We start from the raw sequence: 27,753 nt of genomic DNA on the forward strand, positions 1-27,753 counted from the left end.
GTATACCCCTCAGGTGTAGTGTCATATAAAACATTATATCTCTCCCAAATTTCACATATTTGATAAACATACTGGAGGCCTGAAGATCCGTACATACCAATAAGATTGACCAGTTTTGAATCAAATGTCAACAGTTTTGATCTTACTTTTGTGACAATATTGTTGATTTTGCAAAAAAGGGGTATCCTGACCTGGCGAGCCATTTTATGTCTTGCAATTAGACAGCAAGTTGTTATGGAAGGGTTTGGGATGTTCTGGCTCATGCATAGCTGATGTTAGAAACAAAATCTAATCCCAGTCTCAACAGTTGATCATACACAAAGGAGTCATTTTACCATTTTGTGTTCAAATTATTTCACATTTCATTTCAAATGATATTTCAGAGATCAGCCTTAAAATAAACACAAGCTGAGAGGGCTGTTGCTCTGAAAACTATTTCACCCCTTCTACCCTTAAAAGAGAAATCCCCCTTTAACATTTAATTCTTTGGTTTTGTGCATTCTTATCATCCCAGTGAATACATGGACAATCAGTGATGTCATGATTGGTTAATGTTTTTGTGCAGGTACAGAGAAATTGCACAATAGGACATTTTCATCAACCTACATCATAATGAACAGGCAACAATCACACAGGGCATCTGCTTATAAGCAATGTACAAAAACGTAAATTTATGCCAATACAGTTTGAATAAAAACTGCACTCCCCTGCCTAGTGTTAGTGGGTATAAGGCATTCTTAAAATTGCGGTGGAACACATTACTCATAAAGTTGTAGCAACAAGCAGAGAAAAGAATCAACAGCAGAACACCTTATCAGTGAATACTCAGAATGTAATGAGCTAAGCATTAATAAGAGAATTAGATAATTCATTTTTCCCTTGACTGTGACATTTTTTCTATTCTGACACAGTGGGACAAAGACAACCCCTAATTTGCCCAATGAGTTATATTCAGAAAATAATTACAACTTTTTTTTTTTTTTACATTTTTTAGATTTGCATCATTTAGAGGTCAGATTTAAAACTGCACAACCTCTTTAATCCTGATCTGATCCTTCTTGACTCTCAGGCTGCATCTTCTCCAAGGGCAAGATCAGCTTCTACCTGTGTGTGCACCTGCGGAGAAAACTCTGAGATTTTCTCCAGTGCAATATCACCCGCAGTGTGTGAGTCCTCCTCAGATGCAGGCAGAGATGGAGAGTTAGGTTGGACAGATAGTCTGCTTGCCTATCCTCCTTGTTTGTCTCCTCAGCTTGTTCCATGGAGCTTGTGGGCGCCGAAATAACCTCTGACCTGCAAATAGAAAGTGCACATAATAGATCTGATGTAATTTCCAACCGATTTTTGGGATTCCTTCAGCATTACTTGTAACAACAAACAGTAGAGCAGAGAGAGAATTCACTATTCATTATTTTAATGCTCTCCAATGGCATCACCACAGGTGTGCCACAGCCCCCCACCTAAAAATCAGATTTTTAGAATGTAGAATGATTTTCATATTCTCTCCAAAACATTTAGTTCCAGACCTAATCTATTGTTGACAAAATAGGATATTTATACATTTTAAATACAATGCAATTCAAATTATTTTCATCATGAAACAACATCTGCTGCTGTGCAAACGCTGACCAATGACCAATTTGAAAATGGTAAATGATAAATGGACGTACCTATATTTCTGACAACTCAAAGTGCTTTACACTACTCGTCACATTCACCCCTTCACACATCATTCACTCACTGATGGCAGAGGCTGATATATAGTACAAGACCATTAGTATTAGCTAATCTCATTCATACACATTCACACACCGCTGAACGACAGCAGCAATAATTTGGGGGTTCAGGGTCTTGGCCAAGGACACTTTGGCATGTGACTCAAGGAGCTGGGATCAACTGCCAACCTTCCGATTGAGAGACGACCGGCTGTACCCACACAAGGAGTTATTTGATCCAGTAAGAGTCTTCTCGGTGTCTGATGATTTACTGTTGACCCACACTGTTTGTCTACTGTAGGCTTTCTGCCCTAGAAAGCAGACAATGTGAAAATATGCACACCAAGCCATGGCATTCTGCAATGTCATGACTTGGTGTGCATATTTTCAGCATGTCCACCCATTCTCCTGCATGTGTAAATTGCAGCTTTCACCAGTTTAAAAAGGTTTAAGTGAATGGACAGTGGAGTTGCGGTCAGATGGAGTAAGCCAGTTTAAACAGACGAGTTTTGAGTTTGGATTTAAAATGTGGGAGTGAGTCAGTATTATGGAGGTCAGGTGGGAGAGAGGTTCCAGAGCTTGGAAGCAGAGCGGCTGAAGGCTCTGCTCCCCATGGTAACAAGGCGAGCAGGGGGGACAGTGAGGTGGATGGAAGAGGAGGATCTGAGGGTGCCAACGGGTGTGGCAGTATGGAGGAGGTCAGAGAGATATGGAGGGACAAGGTTGTGTATGGATTTGAAGGTGAGGAGAAGTATTTTGTAGTTGATCCGGTCTGTGATGGGGAGCCAGTGGAGCTTTTGCAGGATGGGTGTGATGTGGTGGATGGAGGCGGTTGCATGTGATTATACGGGCGGCTGAGTTTTGAACCAGTTGTAGTTTATGGAGGGTTTTGTGGGGTAGGCCAAATAGAAGGGATGTGTGTCTATATGTGGCAATTTTGAAATTGATTTATTCTTTGAAGCATTATATTAATTTATGCTATTGCAATGCCTTGAGTTAAGTGAGGTTAGTACACAGTCATAGCCATAAATGCATTGGTACTAATAATTAGCATAATATGGATAACAATCACTATTGAGTTAGCCACTGATTTGTATCAACAATAAACTATACTATGATAGGGAAAGGGTTGGGTATTAAAAAAAAAATTCTTTTCCTGCTCCTTTGTTTATGGACAGTGAATAAGTATTTTGAGACAATGTGTCTCATTATCTTGTGTTGTTTATGAATTAACTAATAAATAATATAGATGGAGCCTCAACACCTTCATTAGCCTTTCCATTTAGTGATATGAAAAACTGCGAAGCGGTCTCACAACACAGGAGAGCTGCAGTCATTGAGCAGTGATCATGGACTAAATTAATAACGTGTTATTATAAAAACTTCAATCATGAAGCTGATGCTCCATTAAAGTGAACTGTGGTTTATCAGTGATTTGTATTTCCTTTACTGCAGAGAAGGATCTCTGTTTGCAATGGATAAAAACAAAAAAAACTGTGAATTTGAGTGGTGGATGGAGCATCCCAGACAGACCTTGCAAAAACATAACATTTTTCGGCCTCCTTCACTGAGCACAGTTCTAAAAACTCTGAGAAACATTAACTTGATTACATCTCAGACCTGCTTGTAACTTATGACAGTGATTGGGCTGAAATGCCACCGAAATGAAAATTATTTGCCGAAACATATTCATACATCTACAGGTGCTTTATTTTACTATTTGAGATTTGTGAAGTTATTAGCCTTCAAGTCACAGCTACAGACATCGATCCTACACATTTTGGACTTTAGAAAACAGAGTATTAACAAACTTTGAAGCAGGTAGAGCCGCTGCAGCAGCAGATAAGTGTCTCTGCTCTGCGTCACAGACAAACACAGAGAGGAGGGGTCCAATCTACGTTTTTGTCTGTCACATACACTCGGCTACGCTACTATGTTTACCTGCCACTTCACTTATATCACACATACACATAGTTGGCCTAGTTAGCAGTGCGTCACCACAACATTCTGTTACGGCCGTGTTGTTTCGGTGATAAAGTGTTTTGGCCGAAAACAATAATAATAACAACAATAATATGACGCATCAATGCTACATTTTCCGCGTCGACTAATTTTTGTATTCGACGTAATCAATTATGTCGACCAATCGTTGCAGCCCTTAATTAGATAATTAAAATAGTATGATTAATTACTGTATGACTAATTTGTTAATCACTATTTTAATCTTGTGTGGATTCTCTCCAACCTCCTACCTGTAGAAATAATAATCATACCCATGGTACCCATAAAAGTACCTGTATAAATTGAATACCTCTGCAAAAACAGTATATTCCGGGGCGCTGGTGGCCTTGAGGTCTAAGCACCCCACATACAGAGGCTATAGTCCTCCTCGCAGAGGTTGCCGATTCGACTCCCGACTGCTACCAACTGCCGACTCCCAAGCAACTCTCCATATCACAGTCTCTCAAGTGGCTGAGCACCCCTAAAACTCTAATTCTAAAATTGCCCCTGGTCTGAATGATCAGATCTTAATGTGCACTGGGTTCTTCTACTCCCGTAGTTAATGCAGTACAGGGCAAATCCTGATAACAGATGTAAACACCCTCAGAAAAATACTACCTGGCAGTTTCTCTGATGGGAAGGTGGTTGTGTCTTGCAGGGACAGCCTTCCTGTCTGGACCTTGGTGGAGTACGTCACATCCGTGGAGTCCAAGGAACCTATTGATACATTGCATTACCATGTGTGTTAGGCACAAGTACTAGCAAATACTTACATACTCTGATATATCTGATTATAAGCACATCTCACACAACACAGTGATTACACTTGGGGGTGAAGTTGGGGGGATGGGGTGGGTGATTTAGGTCCACAAAGAGTGGACATGTGTGCCACCGCCTGTTGTACACCACCACCTGATGTCGAAACCGCCTGATGTACGCCACTGCCTGATGTGCAGCAGGTGTTGCTGTGCTGCACTTTATGAGGCCAAGGCTGAAACTGTGAGCATACTTGTGCTGTGACTTTAATTATGTTCTGAAGGATTGTTTATCACAGATCATTATAGAAAGAGTTGTGATTACAAGCATGTTAAAAGCAGGTTCTGAGAGTAAATACCTATTGTGTCCATTAGGTGGCGCTATTCCTATGACCAACATGTGTATATAGATGAGTTCAGGCGGGGGTCCATGATGAAACGTAAAATTGGGAGGAGATCGGATATTGTATGTATAGGTCATTACCATGCATTCCTTGTGTGAGGCGCTATGTCTGTTGGAGAGACATGAGCCCATAGGAGTTTTGAGGATTGGACCCTTATCATGTTTATGCAACTTGAAGCAGATTGAAACACTGTATGAAGGAGCTATGAGTATTTCTTGTTTCATGCCGAGACATCAGAGTTTGAGGCGTCGCCAGAGACACACCATCCAACGACAGGTCACAGTCGACCTGTGATGCTTCATGAAGGTGTGACGGCCGTTTCTGAGCACATTGAAATAAATACACTCAAAAGAAGAGGAGCTATACAACAAAAAGTAAGATTTGACTTCCTGTGCCAGTAGGGGGCGCTATAACATATAGGTGAATATTTGCATATAGAGGCATTGGGATACAAAATACCGAAGAAGAAGATGAAGAATAATAATAATCCTTAGGGTACAAGAGGGCCTTCGCCGACCTCGTTGCATAAGTGTACACACCCTTTAACTAATAATTTTTTGAAGCACCTACAGCACTCCGTTTTTTTTTGTAGGAGTCTATTAGCATGGCACATCTTGATGTGGCAATATTTGCCCATTCTTTTTACAAAAAAGCTCCAAATCTATCAGATAGTGAGGGCATCTCCTGTGCACAGCCCTCTTCAGATCACCCTACAGATATTCAACTGGATTCTGGTCTGGGCTATTCCAAAACTTTAATCTTCTTCTGGTGAAGCCATGCTTTTGTTGATTTGGATGTATGCTTTGGTTCGTTGTTGTATTGAAAGGTGAAATTCATCTTCATCTTCAGCTTTCTAACGGAGGCCTGGAGGTTTTGTGTTAAACTGACTGGTAATTTGTAACTGTTTATACTTCCCTCCACCTGACTAAGGACCTGGTTCCAGCTGAAGAAAAACAGCCCCAAAGCATGATGCTGCCCCCCACCATGCTCTCTGTGGGTATGGTGTTCTTTCTGGATGGGCAGTGTTGTTTTTATGCCAAACATACCTTTTGGAATTATGGCCAAAAAGTTCAACCTTGATTTCATCAGACCATAAAACAATTGTCACATGCTTTTGGGAGCCTTCATGTATGTTTTTGAAACATTTTGCCGGGCTTGGATGTTTTCTTTCATATGAAAAGGCTTCTGTCTTGCCACCCTACCCATAGCTGAAACATATGAAGAATACGAGGGATGTTGTCACATGTAGTACACAGCCAGTACTAGTCAGAAATCCCTGCAGCTCCTTTAATGTGCTGTAGGCCTCTTGGAAGCCTCCCTGACCAGTTTCTTCTGTCTTTTCATCAATTTTGGAGGGATGTCCAGTCGTGGTAATGTCACTGTTGTGCCATATTTTCTCCACTTGATGATGACGGTCTTCAATGTGGTCCATTGTACATCTAATTCCTTGGAAAGGTATTTGTACCCTTCTCCTGACTAATACCTTTCAACAATGAGATCCCTCTGCTGCTTTGGAAGCTCTCTGTGGACCATGGCTTCTGCTGTAAGATGCAACTGAGGAAATGTCAGGAAAATCCTCCTAGAACAGCTGATCTTTATTGGGATTAATCAAAGTGACTTTAAAATATGACAGGTGTATAATGAGTATATTAAGGATTATTATTTCATGAGTTAGAATGTGATTGGTTAATTCTGAAACCGGCCACATCCCAAGTTATAAGAGGGTGTGTACACTTATGCAACCACATTATTTTAGTTTCTTATTTTTTATTCTTCCCCCTAAAAGATTTATTTATGTTTTTCAATTGAATTGTGCATGTTATAGGTCACACGAAAGGCGGAAAAAGTTCTGATTTATCTTGGTCTCATTTTTTACATCACAAAAACCTGGCATTTTAACAGGGCTGTGTAGACTTTTACTATCCACTGTACCTCTCAAAACTCCTACCATCATTGGGGTGGGACATAGGTGGGCTGATATTTGTACTCACTCTTGAACATGGTTATCCCTTGAGATCCTGTCCCTACTGGTCAATAAGATTCCTAACAAAGGACAACACCCACCAATAACATGTTTGTCTTTGGACCAAGGATGTGGGCAGATGTGAACACAGCTCTCACTTTGGCTTTACAGAGACTGGGCATCTCAAAGCAAAGGTCCTTGTATCTCAGGGCAAATCTCATCTACATCTGGCAGTCGGCCACTGAGGAGCTTGACTACTTAGCCACCTATGCCAAGAATAAGGACAAAGGTCACCATAGGTCTAAAACATTACATTGAAAAGTTTAGTTTTGTGTTTGTTCAAACTGCAAGAAGGAGGATCAGAATCTTCTGTTACCTCAGAAATTACCTCTCTACCTACCTGTCTGCTGCTTCTGGGGTATTTTTTGTAAACTCTCATTTTTTATTCTAATTTAATTGATGACATTTGAAAACTACACAGGGAACACAATATGAAAGTCTTGAGTGATAATTCAGGGCTGGACTGAGAAAAGATGCCAGGTAGCCCTGTCTTTAACAGTCTGAAAAGAGTTTGCTTTTTACCTTACAGTGACAAAATTACCTGCAGCCAGATTGAAGGTCCTGCCCTTTATGGAGCTTTGAACTGGAACGAACCAGTTTAACACAGAACAACCAGAGGAAGTTGTCTCATCATTCCCTATAAAACAGGGAGGAAAAATTTAACAAGCAAAAGTTGTTTTCAATGGTTATTGCCATTTCAATTGTGTTATGTGTCTATCCTGATCCTTAATGTAAAGCCTTTGTTCTGACTCATTTAAATAGTGAAAATCCTCTGTCATTTCAAAAGTATAACATAGAATGCAATACAACCACAAAACAGACACTTACCTCTTCCATGAGTTTTTCCTCATTGGCCTTTTGTAACTGGAGCTCTGCCTCAAGGATACCTTTCCTTACTACCTCTGTCATGTTCTCCAAAAGCTACACAGGAAAAAGTCAAACTTTTAAGGGAATGTAATAAACAGACAATGAACATGAACTTTATATAACAATAATTTATGTCTTTTTATTAACATTTTTCTATGCATTCTCAATCCAATTTACAACAAAAGTAGAATTTTAATTAGACTAAAATAACTTCTATATGTGTTTTTGTGTTATTTGTTCAATTAGAAGATTGAGACCTTTCTGGTGTGCAAACAGAATTAAAGATTAAATTCTAAATTTAGCCAATGTAATACTAACTATGGTTTTAATCTTTTTTTATTTTTGCACAGTAAGTCAGGATGTTTCAGACTTGTACATTCAGAGCAGAAGCAATGTGTGAAAAATGTTCCCCATCACTTCCTTCAACAAATCAGGGACTAGGTTCCAAAGTTTCCCATAGGAATTCCTGAGGTGTTCCTAGGAGAATATTTCTTTCATGCATTTCTTGATATTTGGCAGTTAGACTATGTAATTTACTTGCGCCTTATAGGCCATGAGAAGCTAATTTAAATCTTCTTGTAAAATGCGGGGGTTAAGTTAATATAGCATTTACCCTTCCACTGTCCTCTATGTCCCTCCCGAAGGCAGCCATTATATCCACCAGCTCTCGAATATTCATGTCCTCAGTGACCATGCCAACAAAGACACAGTCCTTCTCTTTTCCAAAATCTGGCCCTGACGAGTAAAAGATACAGATAAAAAAGACAAAAGATAAAAGAAAAGGGGAAAAACAAAACTGTGTTATAACATATACTACAAAGTACTTTTTCAATGCCATCTTTGATGGAGAGCTATACCACTAACCTGTGGAAAAGATGATGTCAGTTTCCAGATCTTGCAGTTTCTTCAGCAGCTCTGTGTTGATTTTCTCGAGATCCTGCTCTCTCCTGCTTTCATCCATTACTTCAGCCTGGGGCTCATACCTAACATCACACTTGCTCTGGTAACTGTAATCACCAATCAAGCACATTTATCAACTTGATTTTCAGATTTTCTTCTGCTGTGCTCATCCGATTTACAACCTCTTTAATCAGAAATGGCTATAAATACAGGACTACAAATCCTTTCCCATGCTGCCAATCATATTTGACCTCTACTTTGTCCATTAACAATAAAGATCTAACCAGCTAATCAAATCAGTGAACCTGCTGATCAATTCTTTCACCTCAGAAAAGTGAGCATCTGGACCTCTGCTACAGCTCCACTTGAGTTTCCCAAGAGTTCGCTACCGTTAACACCTTTCCCATGTGTCAAAAGATTAAGTATTTAACTACTTAAATTGTTGGTCTAGTGGAGTTTTTAAAATGATCAGTTGACTAACATTAATCTGTTGAGACACTTTATCAACATTTTCAAAAACTGAACATAAACAGAGTGCCCTAACATGAATTACAAGTTGCTAACTGATATGTACATCAACAATTAAAATCAGTTAACAATCATTTCAGGTCACTCTCCTTCACATGTTCTATTTATTATTATTATCTATCTATCTATCTATCTATCTATCTATCTATCTATCTATCTATCTATCTATCTATCTATCTATCTATCTATCTATCTATCTATCTATCTATCCATCCATCTATCCATCTATCCATCTATCTATCCGTTATGGGGCAGCTGTGGCTCAGTGGTAAGATTGGTCGTCTCTCGGACGGATGGTGGGGGGGTTCAATCCTAAGTCCCGCAGTCCACATGCAGAAATGTCCTTGAACAAGACACTCAAACAGCCGCTGGTGCTGTCTCATCGGTGTATGAATGGGATTAGTCAAAAAAACTGATGGGCACTTTACATAGCAGCCTTTGCCATCAGTGTATGAATGTGGTGTGAATGTGAAATATAATGTGAAAGCACTTTGAGTGGTCAGAAGATTATAGAAAACCCTAGATAAACAGAAATGAAGATTCTGCAACAGTACTGTAAAAAGTTTAGTTTTTTCTGTTTTCTCAGGAGTGTCACATACACACACATCACTGTTTTGTCCTGCTGACTCCACCATTGAGCCTCTGTTGCACATCAAAAGGGCTTAATTATTTTCTATTCTATTCTCTTTCATTCTAACCATCCATCTAGCAAACAGTTAGCAATTTAAGTGACCAGTGAGGTATTACCCTGCAGGGCACTTGACCACCTCAACTTGCTCGTTTACCAATTTGTCTTAATTATTTACAATTTGATTATTTTATCATAAAACATCAATAGTTATCCAAATTTGTTCACACTAAAAGACACAACTATTATGGCAAGAAAAGGGGGAAGCTGTCAAATATAAATGTAGAAAGGGCTCCTATTCAAACTTTGTGGTCAATCTATTCTTACCGGACAGAACCCAGACCAGGCCAGTTGAGCTCCTCTATGTACTTGAGCATGGGTGAGTGTTCTTGGATTTCCCTTCTGAAGTCCAGTCTAAGGGATATTGTGGAGCTCATCAAAGGCACAAGCTCTGACAGCTTCTCCAAAAGGCTCTGAATGTCCTCCTGCTGAGTCCTCAGAACTTAGGGGAGGGAAAAAGTCATGGTCATGATGGTTCGCTAGAGTTCTTTTAACTATTGATGGCCATGTTTTACATACATTGAAAATATTAGAGAGTATTCTGTGTTCTTATCTATCTTACCTGCAGCAGTCAGGAGGGGACTGAAGCAAATACATGTACCTTCGTCTCCAAGCTCCACCACATTTACACCAGTAATGGGAACCTGTTGGAGTAGCTGTTCACCAAGCTACATCCATGAAGATTTCAAAAAGGGATAGCAATACATCAACTTTGTGTTTGGACAACTGTATGCACAATACTTGTGCTTAACACACATTTATAAATATAACTTCAGGTACAACACAGCTGCATGATCAGGCATGTAATTGGCATTGGACTATCAAAAAGATGGAACCTTGCCCCTCAACCCCACTAAAAGATTCAGGGACATTTAGCCTGCAAATTAAAAGGATGAGCACTTCTTTAAACCAGTTTACATGTGCAACAAATGAAATAAAAATAAAATAGACAAAATAAAATATGTTTTCAACATTCTGCAGTACAGAATTTCCATGTACTGTCAGCTGAATACAAATTAATATGTTGTTTTAAAAAACATGACAATATTAGTTCTTTTTTATGTACTTGAAAAATTATGGTGAAAAAAATGTCAAACTTGACACGTACGCTGAGGCAGCATAGTTTATGCACCAAAGGATGGAGTGACCTTTTTTCATTTATGTTATTGTAGCCACTTTTAGATTTTGAGAAGAGTTCAGTGACAGACACTGAGCACCCCTGTAACCAAAGCAACTCACTTGCACCTCCAACCTGCATGCGTGCAAGAGAGACATAGAGAGAGAGACAAGTTCAAGTTCATCAAGTTCCTACCACAAGTCATGTAAGTTGGGCAAACTGTGTTAAACTAAATGCTGTCAACAGAAGACAGAGGGAGCAATAAAGAGAGAATAGAGAAAGAGGGAGAGCGAAGCTGTGCTGCTGCTGATCAGTCTAAGCAGCATGCACAGAATTGGGTGGATTGATAATTTCAGTAATTAGAGATAAGTTTCTCCCCTATGAGAAGGATTAGATAATGGATTAGATTTACAATGGTCCATGAGAGAGTTTGCATCTGGCCCTGCTGCACTTCTTTTATTATTACACCTGGTATCAGCGATGTGGTTTTGCTTATAGTGGACTGTTCAAATCACAGCTGTTCACACATGACCAGATCATGCATCTCCAAATGCATCTCAAGTGATCACTCCATCATGTCTCACTTTTTTTCTCGATATACAAATGAACACAAAACCTGATACATGTTCATTAGCTTTAAAAAAACTTCCAAAGATAGTGGACATCTTTGCCAGTAGGAAAATATGCCCCTCCTGTTGTACTAGTCTCTAATTCAAACATGGTAGGCTAACTTAGGATCATCTGTCTTATTTGCACTGCAAGTGTGGCCCTGCCAAAGGTGGACTATTTGGCCCAGCATGTCATGGAGCTGATCAAAGCTTCAGGACTGATTTCTATGCTTAAAAAGTTACAAGAACCCAGAAAGTGACAGTTGAAGGTTCAGTTAGCAGCGCAGCAGTCAGTTTTCACCAGGCCTGACACTAAGTAAGGCGCAAGCATTTATGGAGTGCCAGTATCACAGTGCAACAGGTCTCATTGAGGTGGAAACATAAATGTATTCTCACTTTAAAAACTAAAACTGCCCCTATTAGGTCTGTATCTGGTTTACAACTCTGTTTCTTGAGTTTACATGAAATACCAAGGCACGTTATCAGTATGCAGACTGGAAACCAACAGATAAGGAGAAAGGCACCGCCTTTGGAGGCACATGTGCACTCCTTGCCCTACATCTAATAATAATAATAATAATAAATTTTATTTAAAGGCGCCTTTCTCAGCACTCAAGGACACCGCACAGATAGAAATATATATATACACGAATTCACATTAAAGGAAACAAAATCAGAGTCAGAAATGAAAACAATATAAACTAACAAGGGGTAAGAAAAAATAGAAACAATAACAAAATGACAGAGCAATTGGAGTCAGACGGAGTAAGCGGTTTTGAACAGATATGTTTTGAGTTGTGATTTGAAATGGGGGAAAGAATCTGTGTTTCTGAGTTGAGGTGGCAATGAGTTCCAGAGACGGGGAGCAGAGCGGCTGAATGCTCGGCTCCCCATAGTGGTGAGACGGGCGGAGGGGACAGACAGGTGTGTGGAGGAAGAGGATCTGAGGGAGCGGGAGGGAGTGGGAACATGGAGGAGGTCGGACAGATATGGGGGGGCGAGGTTGTGGATGGTCTTGAATGTCAACAGAAGGACTTTGAACTGAATGCGGAACTGAACAGGGAGCCAGTGGAGCTGTTGGAGGACAGGAGTGATGTGGTGGATGGAGGGGGTTCGGGCAATGATACGGGCAGCTGAATTCTGGACCAGTTGGAGTTTATGCAGGGATTTGTGAGGGAGGCCGAAGAGGAGAGAGTTGCAGTAATCCAGACGGGAAGTGACAAGGCTGTGGACAAGGATGGCGGCAGTGTGGGGGGTGAGGGAGGGGCGGAGACGATTGATGTTACGAAGATGGAAGTAGGCAGTCCGGGTGATGTTATTGATGTGTGATTGAAAGGATAATGTGCTGTCAAGGATGACACCCAGACTCTTAACCTGGGGGGAGGGTGAGACGGAGGAGTTATCAATGGTGAGTGAGAAACTATTGGATTTGGATAGAGTGGATTTGGTGCCAATGAGGAGAACCTCGGTTTTATTGCTGTTTAATGTAAGGAAATTTAGGGTGAACCAGGTTTTTATTTCAGAGATGCAATCAGTGAGGGAGGTGGGTGGGAGAGTGGACGAGGGGTTAGTGGTGAGGTAGAGCTGGGTGTCATCTGCGTAACAGTGGAAGTGAATGTTGAATTTGCGGAAGATATTACCGAGGGGAAGGAGGTAGATGATGAAGAGGAGGGGCCCCAGGACAGAGCCCTGGGGCACCCCTGTAGTGACGGAGGAAGGAGTGGATTTAAAGGACTTGAGCTGAGTGAACTGCGTGCGGCCAGAGAGGTAAGATGTGAACCAGTCTAACGGAGTGTGGGTGATACCAATGGAGGATAGCCTAGTGAGGAGGGTGGTGTGACAGATGGTATCGAAGGCTGCACTTAGGTCGAGGAGGATGAGGATGGTGAGGAGTCCAGAATCAGCTGCCACAAGGAGGTCGTTAGTGATTTTAAGGAGTGCTGTTTCAGTGCTATGGAGTGGGCGGAAACCGGACTGGAACTGTTCATACAGGTTATTGTGGGTTAGGTGAGAGTGGAGTTGGGAGGCAACTGTTTTTTCCAGGATTTTGGAGATGAAGGGTAGATTGGAGATAGGACGAAAGTTGTTGAAGTTGGAGGGGTCGGCGCCAGTTTTTTTCAGGATTGGGGTAATGGCAGCAGTTTTGAAGGATGTAGGCACAGTTCCAGTGGTGAGAGAGGAGTGGATGATGGCAGAGATGAGAGGGACCAGGGAGGGGAGGGAGGCTTTAACAAGTTGTGTGGGGAGGGGGTCCAGTTGACAGGTGGATGGCTTGGATTTCTGGATGAGTTCTGTGATTTCAGAGAGAGTGGGGAGCTGGAAGGAGGAGAATGAGTGTGTTGATGGGTGAAAGTCGGCTGAGATGCTGAGGTGGGGGTGAGGGCCAAGGTGCTGGTGGAGATTCTTGATTTTTGAATTGAAGAAGGACATAATGGAGTTGCAGAAGGAGGTTGTGTACAAGTGAGCGGGGAGAGAGTCCTTGGGTTGGGTGATATTGTTGAGCAGAGAGAATAGTGACTTGGAGTTTCCATTATTTGCAGTGATTAAACTGGAGTAGTGGTGGGTTTTGGTGCTGGCGATGGAGTCCTTGTAAGATAATATGTGGTTATTGTACATTTCTTTATGAATAGTGAGACCGGTTTTTCGATGGAGTCTTTCGAGTTGGCGACCTTTGGCTTTCATCAGGCGGAGCTCGGGGGTGAACCAAGGGGCGGAGACAGAGAAAGAGACAGATCTGGTTTTTAACGGAGCAAGAGAATTGAGAATATTATGCAGTCCAGTGTTGTAATGAGAGACCAGATCATCAGGAGTGGATGGATTGGGGATGTCAGGCAGGCAGGAGGATTGGATGCTAGAGATGAGAGTGGTGGGGTTAATGTTCTTTATATTCCGGAATGAGATGAGACGGGGTGGCTTAGAAATGGAGAGAGTGAGTTTGACTGTAAATGAGAGGAGAAAGTGGTCAGTTATGGGGAGTTCATCAGCTGTAATGTTGAGAGGGGTGACACCAGAGCAACAGATTAAGTCCAGAATGTGTCCTTTGGAGTGTGTGGGAATAGTGGTGTGCTTTTGACATCCAAAACTGTCTAGACAGGATGTGAAGGCTTTGGTGAGAGGGAGATTGATATTGTCCATGTGGAAATTGAAATCGCCCAGCAGTATTATGTGTGGTGAGAGAGAGGATAGATGGGTGAGGAAAGCAGCAAAGTCATTTAAAAAGTCACTATTCGGTTTAGGGGGGCGGTAGACAGAGGCAATGATGGTTGGAGTGGGACCAAACAACTCGCAGACAGTGGATTCAAACGAGGTGGAGACGGGTGCAGACACCGGCGAGACTTTTCAATTCTCGCGGTGAATTATCGCGAGACCTCCTCCCCGACCGGAGCCACGGGGTTGACAGGTGTAAACAAACCCTAAACTCTAGACTCTCTTATACCTTCCAAATGAAGAGAATCAACAGTCACTTTATACTGCCTACCTTATCCAAACAGTGGAAATCTTGAGCTTCAATATAGAGCATAACATCTTCAAAAGAATGTTCAGTTAGTTATCAAATAGATAAGCTAACAATCGTACACGGAGCAGTGGGTTGCAGAAACGTTCAGCCAGCTTACAAAATAATGTAGCATCCTGTTTACTATTGAGGGGTGGAGTTCAGGCCTGTGTGTATCTTATGACAGTGAGCGAGTGGGCTGTCAATTTATGATCTAAATATCAGAGGGAATAGGTAGCTAAACCCTAAATTCTGCATGACTTTTCATGATGGAGAGGAACATTTCTCCTCTTAGAAAAATCCAGAGGTTTAAAATGCAAAAGGTAGGTTTTTTAGATAAAAACACAAAAAGGTGAGAAAAGGACCCAGATAATCAACACGTGAAAAATAAGTACTTTTAATTAGGAACAGTGACATAATATTATTGTATCACAATGTCTGATGCTTTAATCCAGTGTTGATCTCACCAACCCCTCTTACCTGTAAAATAATGATCAGCCCTGTGATAACAGTAGTACTTGTACATATCTGATACCTTTGTTAAAATCAGCATATTCCAGCTTTCATTTTCTTAAATATTTTGTGGTGCAATACACAAGTTATTTAGTATTATTATCTATATAAATCTTATATAGAAAAATAAATGCTGGTCAGTGAATGAGTGGTTTAATGGTAGGTTCCAACCATATAGTGTATACAATTGCATGGAATTCTCCATATCACTGTCTATCTAGAGGCTGAGCACCCCTAAAAGTCTGATCCTAAAATCACCCCTGGTAGCAAGCCAACAAAAACAATCAGCATCTGACTATACTACTCAGTTTATATGTTAAGAGCTCTGTTATAACTTTCAAAGTGCTAAGACACAGTTATGTCTGTAGTTATTGTGTGTTATGCACCCAAACACTTCTGAAACACTCCCACAAATGTGGTTTTACAAAACATGTAACTTCATGTCATTATAGGCAATAGAGTATAATTTCCTATGTGTGTTTGGAATATGTTTAATAACTTTCCATTTTATGCCTCGCCCAGTTAAAACATTAGTTGGATATGGAAGGGCTTAAGAGCTAGGAGTCAACTGCTGGTGAATCTTGTCAACTTTTGCATTAAAAAATGACATCGTGGAGTTACAGTAGGTGGTGGAGTGCAGATCAGTATTAACTAATCCCATTCGCACACCGATAGCACAGCCACCGGGGGCAGTGCAGTGTTAAGTGTCTTGCCTCAGGACACCTTGGCATGCAGACCCCTGACCTTCCAATTGAGAGACGAACGACTCTACCACTAAGCCACAGCCGCCCCAAAGTAAGACACCACACAGTGTTAGTTCCTGTTGATTTTGACTGTTTACGGAAAATAAATGAGGTACATAAAAGGCAGAGCTGAAAAATCGGATTAGTGTTCAAACAAACACAAGCAAGTTTGAGTAGATAATGACAGGTATGTTGGCCCCTTGCATGCCACCCATGCCATTAGTATAGGAATCTTTATGTTTGTGATTATGGCAGTAGTAAAAAACACTTAAGGTGGTCACATGCCTTCAGTTGAACACTTTAAACTGCACCCTATCATTTGTACTTGAATTCTGTGTAGGAGGAGGCAACTCTCTTCAGCCCTTTTAACACAGCCTGTTCAAGGCGGGACTGCTTCTTGGTAGTTTCCCTGTCAGACTGGCCACTCACTTGCAGTTAGCTTCCCTGACTTGTATGTGCTGTGTTCACACAGTGGCTCATCCAGACTTTTTGTTGAGATTTTACAAGAGGGCTGGCAGTAAAAAAGTCAGGTAAAATTGGGATGAATACACTCTGTTTGGGTTCACACAAGTACCTCAACCTAAAAACTTCCAGAAATCATTAGTGCATGGGTGAAAAATAGTTGTGAGACAAGCGGCGAACTGCAGCTGTGTACTGGGAACAGGGGTACTGGTACTACTTGATGTCACTAGACATATAAAATCACAAACTTGACAGTTTCACCTGCCACCAAAAATAAGGATTAAGGTGCAGTGTCCACTGCCGCCTTTTTTTGTGCTGGCTGCACCTATTTTCTATTCAAACCCAATGTGATTTCGGCATTACCAGCACTCAGCCCTCTCAGTTGAAAACAGTTCAACTTTTGGAACAAGGCAGTGCTCATTAATGTCACTTTTTGATAACCGACCAATCAAAATTAAGAAGGGGCGGGATTTCTGATATCAGCTTTGTCAACAACAATGGTGGATGTCCGTATGGAAGAGAAATTTATCACACTTGTATTTTCGAGGTACAATTTCCAAGTTTAGAGCTGCTACTAATGCTGTGACACGATTTCTATCAATAGTCTTTACAGTGTCTTGTTGAGATGCCATTGAATGTAAGCAAGTATGAAACAAAGCATTTTAGACCAGACCAAATGGTCACTACTTAAAGAAGCGGAAGTGCTGCAGGACGATGTTCGTAGCCTAGCAACAGGAAATGCTGCTGAGAAGCACTCTGAAATTGAGGTAGTGCGCATATAACTGCGGCAAAGGACATGGCACCTAAGGCCACACACAGACACAGACACACAGACACAGACACAGACACAGACACACACACACACACACACACGCACGCACACACACACACCAGTCTTTCCTCAAGACACCATCATACTTTATTTAGATAATAAATCCCTATTTGCATTAGTATGAAAATTATCCTCTGCAAACCCAAAGTAGCATTAACCTTGAATCCAAATATACTCACCCATCTGTTGAAGGAATCAAGCAATTCTTTCTCCACAGTGATGTCACCTTCCACTGAACCCCCACAGGATGCTTACAACAAAAGGAAAAACAAAGGTTACCCAAGTTATAATGAAACATTTATTATGATTATATTGGTGAATAATTATGTAGCGTGAATGACCATGTGCAGAAGGACAGAAAAGAGTCACAAATTTGTGAAATAAGTTGCAAACATGTCCGAAAAAATGTTGCAAACTATGAAAATAGTACTTATAGAAACCATGTTGCTTCACTTTGGAACATCATGGTTATGCTACAGAGAGCCAGTAAACAGCCACATGTACACCAAGTGATAAGGTGTAACAGTAGGAAACATGGCTTCATCAGGTTAAGTACCTTAAGTGTAATTATTGAAGAAGTTAGAATATTATTACTGTAAATCCTCAAGTATGAACTGGGGCCTTTACTTAATTTTAGTGCTGTTACAGGCCTATATATGAAGCATGCTTTTATTACAGGCAGGCCTTTATATTTAATTCTCTATGTCTGAGAGATACAATTCTTATTTAGTACAAACCTGTGCTAATGAGCCAAAAGACATTGGGCCTCACTAATAAATGCGTAGAAATGTTCTTACTGTGCGCATAAAATAAGTGCGTCCGCAAAATCACCGTCGGATTCATGAGACATGCGTACCAGCCAATTTTGTTCTGACCACCTTGCGTATTTTAGTGAATCAGAATAATTCTTAATTGAGAGGCGTGTGCCCACAACCTACAATCAGCATACTACCACGCCCCTATTAATCTATATAAGGACATCTGTTGAGTGACAAACACAAGCATGCACACACACACACACACACACACACACACACACACACACACACACAGGTTAGACATTTCCATAGTTTGTCAAGTAGTTTTATAGGTGCTACTACTTCTGCCACTTCCACTTCTTCTACTTTTTCCACTCCTACTTTTTCCACTTCTTCCACTTTTTTCACTTCTTATACTTCTTCCACTCCTTCTACTTCTTCCACTTCTACTTTTTCCACTCCTTCTACTTTTTCCACTTCTTCTACTTTTTCCACTCCTTCTACTTTTTCCACTTTTTCTACTTTTTCCACTCCTAATTTCACCACTACTTCCACTTCTACTTTTTCCACTACTTCTACGACTCTTCCACATGTTAAGCTGTGTTTCACAGCTTTCAGCCTTCAGCTTCAGCATTTCAACGCATTTGCTTTCAGGAAATGCAACCTTTCTAGTTTATTATGTTGTTCGAGTGCCTTTATTTTAAAACAGACACACCAGGAAATGGAATGTTTTCAGCACCATGAACTTAACATGACTCCTTAAACTTTCAAAATAAAGGTGATGTGCATGCAATATGTGAACATGCATTTTCTAGTGCCATCACAAAATCAGGGTTCCCATTCTTTTCCAGAGATCATTTTCCAGGACATTTCCAGGACATTTTCATTGATGATCAAGCTGGTATGACAGTCTAAATTTAGTTCCTAATTTAGTTCCTATAGTTATATGTTCCTCTCAGTGGAAGTCTACATTGAAAGACATGTAGTCTATGGCTATCAATATAATCATCTCTTACATACTTAAAAATTATGGCAAATTGATAATAGAATAATGCAACCACAGATGTACAGCACTTCACTTTATTAGTGCAACCAAGTAACAATGATGAGCAACATCTCAGCTTTCTCTTTTCTCAAAAATTATAAAATGAGCTCAGAAAAAAACAAAAGAGCCTGCAAAGGAATCAGGAAGCTGCCTTACTGAAATAATTAAATATTAATGACCTAAACAGGACTGAATGACAAAAATGGCCACAAATGTTTCTCAACTCAACTCAAACTCAAAATATACCTGCTTACTCATGATATTCATCCTGCTAAGTGGTCGATATAAAACAAAGCAAATGTCACGTTTTTTTATTTGAGTTACCGTAAACTCTGAAAAAATCGCACCAGTAAAGACGCACTCTGTATTTGAAGGTCTCTCAGAGATTTAAAAAAATGTAAACTGTCTTCCTGCATGGCAATGTCTATTATGATCAGCGATGTCTACAACCTGGAGTTTCTGTGCAGCTGTGTCGCTCTTTTTGTTCCGTTTGTTTGCACTATCGGGAGTTTGCACTCCTACTAGCTAGAGCAGGGGTTCTCAAACTTTTTGGAGCCAGGGACCCCTTACAGGTCAGAAAATTGTCCAAGGCCCCCTCATAATTGTAACACAGATTAAGCACATTAGTGATGTGTCATGATCAAAAGCTGCAGCTCTGAGAGCTGATGCTTTATAGTGAATCAGAAGAGCCGGCTCGCATTGAGAGGGAGCCGGCTCCCAGTTTTTTCCTTTCGCTGCTTAGCTCTCACAGTGCTCAGCCCCAGCTCTGCTCACAGCAGAACTTTGTTTTGATTGGTCAGCATGGCGGCCATGCGGCCAATCATATGTGAGGATATAGGATTCAGGTGATGGAGGGGAGGCTGTGTATCCTTGCGACATCTGTTCCTTCAGACAGAGTCTTCTTGAAGACCTGGCATATACTCACTGAGAGGAGAAATCGGATCAGCCCATCCAAGCTGAGGCATCGGGTTTTTCTCAATGCCAACCTGAGGACATTAATAATGTTTCCTCAAGTTTGGTTCTGGTTCGGTTTGCTTGAGTTTGGTTCTGGTTCTGATTCTGTTTTCTCGAGTTTGGTTCTGGTTCTGTTTGCTTGAGTTGGTTCTGTTTCTGTTTACTTGAGTTGGTTCTGGTTCTGTTTGCTTGACTTTGGTTCTGTTCCTGTTTGCTTGAGTTTGGTTCTGGTTTGGTTCAGTTCTGGTTCGGTTCTGGTTCAGTTCTGGTACGGTTCTTGTTTGGTTCTGGTTCGGGTCTGGTTCGGTTCTGGTTGGGTTCATAATGGGTTCTGGTTGGGTTCTGATTGGTTTTGCTTGAGTTTGGTTCTGGTTCTGTTTGCTTGAGTTTGGTTCTGGTTCTGTTTGCTTAAGTTTAGTTCTGGTTCTAAGCCTAACCAAACCCTAACCCTAATCATAACCCTTACCCTAACCCTAGAATCAGGGTGAGAATGGTTTTGTAACAGAATAAATGCACAAAATTTGGCAATTATAAGGCTTCTCATAAAAACACCGTACGTAAAAGGGTTTTCAACACACAAACTATTAGTTTTTGCAAAGTCAAGGTAAAATATATGACTACAAAATATCCTAAATTAAGAGCCGTTCGGAAGCAGAGTCAAAAGAGCCGGCTCTCTGAAAAGAGCCAAACTTCCCATCACTAAAGCACATGCTTACTACCATTTGTACTCTTAGTTGCCCTTGGAACTATTTGTATTGTAAAACGTATCAATGTAAATACTTCAGACCTGTACCATAGTGATAAACAGATAACACTTCAATTTGAATCTAGTAAATACCACTTGTATACTTTAAAACAGAGGGTCATTTGATTCCTTGTGGACTCAACATGACAGCATTTATACTTTTCAAGTAATTGATCTTAACACTTTCAGAAAATTAACAGTAGCAAGACTCACATATCCCTTCGAGCCACCAAATGGTATCATAACAATGGTGTATATGCTGTTTTGTAATGACACAGCACAATTTTATAATTTATTAGAAATGTATTCAAATTATTTCACGGACCCCCACGCTATGGTTCGCAGACCCCTAGGGGTCCCAGGACCCCACTTTGAGAACAACTGAGCTAGAGTACGGTAATTGAGCTCTCAGCCTGCAGAGAAAGTTGTGAGGCACAGACCCCCAAGCTCTCTGCCCAACTCCACTGATCACACTATAACTTAAATATAAGACCCTTTGAATCAAAAGAGCGCTCTACAAGGTTAATGTATCCATGTTTCCAGGTGTTTTCCAGTACTGGAAAACTGGTCAACTGTTTTCCAGGTTTTCCAGGACATGTGGGAACCCTGCAAAATGATATAGGTGTCCAGCTGCCACCAATGTGCCTATGAAGAATCTCCCAGCACACGCAGACAACATTTTAAAATAATACAATGATTTTGTATCCTCCCAGTCAAGGTTTAGGTTCATATAAATCAGCTTTGGAGAATATGGCTGCAATGAAGGCACTAACCAGTCACAAAATAAAAAAACAAAATAAATAAAATAAACTTTTTTTCTGTTTATGAGTGAAGCAAAGAGCAGGTCAGAATTGTGTCAAGAAGTTGAAATATTTGTCATTAAAATTAAACATTACTTGAAGACTATAAGCCTTGTTTATTATATTACATGCCATTCGTTTTGTTATTGGTTAAAAATATTGACCGGTAAAACTAACGAGTAGTTTGTATGTTTTGGAATCCACATGCACAATGGCAGGTGGACAAAAAATGCTTTGATGGCCCAATAGATCAAATACTGTATATCATATTTTGAAGCTATATGTCGAACCTCTAACATCTAGTAAAAAATTACTGTTCCCCTGCTAGTACTGAAAGGCTTTTAATGGAAACGGACAACAATGAAATGTCTCATTCATGTCTGTTCTGCCATGGAGGTGTGACCCTTACTTGGATTTATTTCTGGGGAAAACTTGAATAGAACCACAGGAGAGTCTATTTCATCCTCCATCTGTTGGAGGCACAAAGACACACATTAGTTTTCTGAGACTCTAGGATCATTGTCATTAAGTTCACAAGTGATCTCATTTTAATATTTCGGAGGTGTTAGAGTCCTTATAATAAATATATAGAGAGAGTTGTTGGTTTATAGCATGAGGGCACAAGGTGTGAAGAAAAGTTTGGGATACTTTGTTATGAAACAGTATTCAATGACAAAACAGATTTTTATTTATCGATCATTTCCTTTATGTTTGAGTGACTTTGAATAAAGTCATCCACCTACATGTGTGTGTTTAAAACAAAAAACTCTGACCCTCGTCAAAATTAGTATTATATATATATATATATATATATATATATATATATATATGTATATATATATATACATATATATATATATACATATATATATATATATATATATATATACATATATATATATATATATATACATATATATATATATATACAGGACTGTCTCAGAAAATTAGAATATTGTGATAAACTTCTTTATTTTCTGTAATGCAATTAAAAAAACAAAAATGTCATACATTCTGGATTCATTACAAATCAACTGAAATATTGCAAGCCTTTTATTATTTTAATATTGCTGATTATGGCATACAGCTTAAGAAAACTCAAATATTCCTATCTCAAAATATTAGAATATTTCCTCAGACCAAGTAAAAAAAAAGTATAACAGCAAAACAAAATCAAACATTTGAAAATGTCCATTAATGCACTCAGTACTTGGTTGGGAATCCTTTTGCACGGATTACTGCATCAATGCGGCGTGGCATGGAGGCAATCAGCCTGTGGCATTGCTGAGGTGTTATGGATGCCCAGGATGCTTCAATAGCGGCCTTTAGCTCATTTGCATTGTTGGGTCTGGTGTCTTTGAGCTTCTTCTTCAAAATACCCCACAAATTCTCAATGGGGTTCAGGTCAGGGGAATTGGCAGGCCAATCGAGGACAGTAATGCCATGGTCAGTACACCAGTTACTGGTGGTTTTGGCACTGTGGGCAGGTGCCAGATCATGCTGGAAAATGAATTCATCATCTCCATAGAGCTTTTCTGCAGACGGAAGCATGTAGTGCTCTAAAATCTCTTGGTACACAGCTGCATTTACTCTGGACTTGATGAAACACAGTGGACCAACACCAGCAGCTGACATGGCTCCCCAAACCATCGCTGACTGTGGGAACTTCACACTGGATTTCAAGCAACTTGGATTTTGCTCCTCTCCAGCCTTTCTCCAGACTCTGGCGCCTTGACTTCCAAATGAAATACAAAACTTGCTTTCATCTGAAAAGAGGACTTTGGACCACTCTGCAACTGTCCAGTGCTTCTTTTCCATAGCCCAAGTCAGACGCTTCTTCCGTTGTCTTGAGTTCAGAAGTGGCTTGACCATGGGAATACGGCTATTGTAGCCCATTTCCCGGACACGTCTGTGAACAGTGGCTTTTGATACCTGGACTCCAGCTTCAGTCCACTGTCTTTGAAGATCCCCCAAATTCTGGAAGCGGCTCTTCTTCACAATGCTGTTAAGGCTGCGGTCATCTCTCTTGGTTGTGCAGCGTTTCCTGCCACATTTTCCCCTTCCAACAGACTTTTTGTGAATGTGCTTTGAAACTGCACTCTGTGAACAGCCTGCTCTTTGAGAAATTTCTTTTTGTGTCTTACCCTCCTGATGGAGGGTGACAATGATGGTCCTCTGGACAGCAGTCAGATCAGTAGTCTTCCCCATACTTGTGATTTAGTTTACTGAACCAAGCTGAGTGTTTTTCAAGGCTCAGGAAACCCTTGCAGGTGTTTCGAGTTAATTAGACGATTCAAGTGATTAGTTGAATAGCCTACTAGTATACTTTTTCATGATATTCTAATATTTTGAGATAGGAATATTTGAGTTTTCTTAAGCTGTATGCCATAATCAGCAATATTAAAATAATAAAAGGCTTGCAATATTTCAGTTGATTTGTAATGAATCCAGAATGTATGACATTTTTGTTTTTTTAATTGCAATACAGAAAATAAAGAAGTTTATCACAATATTCTAATTTTCTGAGACAGTCCTGTATATATATATATATATATATATATATATATATATACACACACACACACACACACACATATGCACTTCAGCCCGAAATTATTCATACCCCAGGCACATTTTGACTTAAAGTTACTTTTATACAACCAGTAAAAATTTTCTTGATTGGAAATGACACAGGCGTCTCCCAGAAGGTAATACGACGATGTACAAGAGACATGATTGTGGAAAAAAAATATTTCTCAGCCTTAATTTATATTTGAACAAAAAGTGTCATGTCCAAAATTATTCATACCCTTCTCAATAATCAATAGAAAAGCCTTTATTCGCTATTTACAGCAATCAAACGCTTCTTATAATTGCTGATCCGCATTTTGCATATCTCCACTGGTATTTTTGCCCATTCATCTTTAGCGATGAGCTCCAACTCTTTCAGGTTGGAGGGATCTCCTTGCCATCACCCTGATCTTTAGCTCCCTCCACAGATTCTCAATTGGATTCAAGTCAGGACTCTGGCTGGGCCACTGCAATGTTTGACAGTGGGGATGGGGTTCTTAGGGTTGAGCTTTGGGAGCTTTTTTGTAAAGAAGAATGAGCAAATATTGCCACGTGAAGATGTGTCATGCTAAGACTCCTACAAAAAAAAATTAGTGTTGTATTGAAATCAAAAGGTGCTTCAAACAATTATTAGTTAAAGGGTGTGTACACTTATGCAACCACATTATTTTATATTTTTAGTTTTTATTCTTCCCCCTAAAAGATTTTTAAAAATGTTTTCAATTGAATTGTTCATGTTAAAGGTCACATTAAAGGTGGAAAAAGTTCTGACATGATTTATCTTGGTCTCAATTTTTTACATCACAGAACCTGGCATTTTAACAGGGGTGTGTAGACTTTTGCAATCCACTGTACACATATATATGTATATATACATATGTACACATATACATATATATCTCCAAGGAACACCTACCGATGTTTTGATGGAGGACAAAGTTTTCAGCTTCTCTCTGAGTAGCTGGCTCTAAAAGGGAGAGATTAAGATGTCAATTGTTATCTTTTATAGACAGCGAAACCAAGATTTCTTTTAAAAAAAAATTGTATTAGTGATTTTCGTGATTGAAAAATATGCAAAAGAACAGTTAACAAAGTTGTACACAACACATGACATGGAACAGTGGAAAACCAATAGAAAGTATACTGGTAGAGAGTTTAAGGCATTTTAACAATGCTAATAGTTATAATACCTATGATGAAAAATAGTAACAATAGTAATAATAAAAAAATAGTAATAAATAAATACATACAATTATATGCAATGACTTAAATGTGAGATTTCAGGGCATCAAACATGTAACGGGGAAGGTGATCTCCCATAGTACATTATTGTGCACAGTCCGGCTTACCAACATAAATACCATAACAATGGGTGTGGGGGCCACACCAGACAATCAGAGGACCAAATGATAGCAGCCAGAACCCTGCAGTTCACATGAGGGGTATTACCATCCAAGCAATCCCCTATTAGATACACTTTAGATCTTACATCCTTCATTAGCAAGGTATAGGAGCAAGCAATAAGGAGACCACCTTTTCACTCTGACCATCTGTGGTCCACTCCAGACCATGTGGAGGAAGTCAGACCATTGGTGACAATGTGTTACTGTGTATATATTTATCCCCTCTTTTTTGTGTGTATATACACATATATACACACATACATATGCACATATACACAATGCACATACATATGCTATATTTTACACACATACACATACATATGCACATATGCACACAAATACACATACATATGCACATATATATATATATATATATTACAAATATTGAATGAAAGTCTGAATATAGTAAATGAAACTCAGAAGATGTGGAATGAAGTCTGAATATATTGAATGAAACTCGAAATATATGGAATGAAACTCGATATATATGGATTGAAATTCTGAATATATTGAATGAAACTCGATATATATGGATTGAAATTCTGAATATATTGAATGAAACTCGATATATATGGATTGAAAGTCTGAATATATTGAATGAAACTCGATATATATGGAATGAAACTCGATATATATGGATTGAAACTCTGAATATATTGAATGAAACTCGATATATATGGAATGAAAAAAGACGTTATGTGGCCTGCACCATCATGTGTTCCTAGGAGGTGATACTGTTTTCCGGTTAGACGTAACTTTTAATAATGCAACCATGAGGGAGGCACAAGATGTTTTCGCTGCAATTTTAATTAAAGAAAGGGTTATCAACCCCTTGGCTAATGCATGTGCTGATTAGTGAAAAATGCCCAGAGCTCTGGGCATAAAGGGATGTGGCTTCCCAGTATGTGAGATAGGTGAAACCAAGAATTCTGAAAAAGACTCCAAGTTGTGAAATTTGCTACCGAACCTAGTATGTATACAAACAGCAGTATAAAAATGATAGTGCATAATTAAGGGGTAGCTTACCAGTTCAGTGGCGTGTCTGATCTTTTGGACAATTCCATTATGGCCGAGATACTGCAAGGACAGCCATAGGGGCAGGGCGCGAAGCTTTAACACTGGATGGCTGGAGGTCAAACCTGCTGCAAGAGACTGAGACCCAAAATCTTTTGATGAACTTGTACCAAACATTTTTCCATTCTCATATTCAATGTGTGGTTTGAGCCATGCAATTTTGCACTGATTATTGTAAGCCAAAGTCTGCTGAGTAAGGATCATTAAGGGCAACAGTCTGTACAGAAAAGATTTGCTGATAGAAACTCAGTGTTTATGTACCCAAGCCTCCTCGGAAATAATGTTGACAAACAAAATAACCATGTAGTTGGATAAGCAATGACAATGACAATGGCTTGCTTAATACTAAAATGAAAGCCCTTGTGAGCAGTTATAGCTGGTTATTAAACAGACTTCAAAATGTATGTGTCTGTATCAGGTCTGAAAGCAAATGAGACCATCACTGATAAGACTGACTATTTTTCTATCGGTGTTTTAATGCCTCTAACCACTGCCACTAGGCAGGTGTCAGCTAGGGGAGGATGAGGTTTTTTGTTATCATCAACCCTTCTCAAACAGACACATGCTTGTAAAGGGCACATGCCTCAAACAGCCATGCTTATATTGATCACTGGTTAAGGAAAAAAATGTGCGTACAATAGATGAAGAAACTACTGGGAGGAAATTCAAATCAGTCTGAATTTAGTATAAGCAGAGAGATGACGTTTCTTAGCGACCATTTTGTGATCGATAAATACAAACATGTAAAACTCAA

General features: G+C 39.8%; 1 protein-coding gene across 1 annotated transcript in view; it reads right to left on the reverse strand.

The window, feature by feature from the left end:
- Nucleotides 1–1,070: 1,070 nt before the first annotated feature.
- pdxdc1 (pyridoxal-dependent decarboxylase domain containing 1) overlaps nt 1,071–27,753 on the reverse strand; it is a 43,785-nt gene continuing 17,102 nt past the window's right edge. Inside the window, 13 exon segments of the mRNA XM_034712132.1 lie at nt 1,071–1,293; nt 4,335–4,433; nt 7,440–7,508; nt 7,511–7,535; nt 7,727–7,819; nt 8,379–8,500; nt 8,630–8,748; nt 10,149–10,323; nt 10,444–10,549; nt 17,829–17,899; nt 22,361–22,421; nt 25,439–25,489; nt 26,952–27,077. Coding sequence (XP_034568023.1) covers nt 1,202–1,293; nt 4,335–4,433; nt 7,440–7,508; nt 7,511–7,535; nt 7,727–7,819; nt 8,379–8,500; nt 8,630–8,748; nt 10,149–10,323; nt 10,444–10,549; nt 17,829–17,899; nt 22,361–22,421; nt 25,439–25,489; nt 26,952–27,077 — 1,209 coding nt within the window. The 3' untranslated portion in view covers nt 1,071–1,201.

The sequence above is a fragment of the Notolabrus celidotus genome, chromosome 20 (genome assembly GCF_009762535.1).
Source record: "Notolabrus celidotus isolate fNotCel1 chromosome 20, fNotCel1.pri, whole genome shotgun sequence".
NCBI lineage: Eukaryota > Metazoa > Chordata > Actinopteri > Labriformes > Labridae > Notolabrus > Notolabrus celidotus.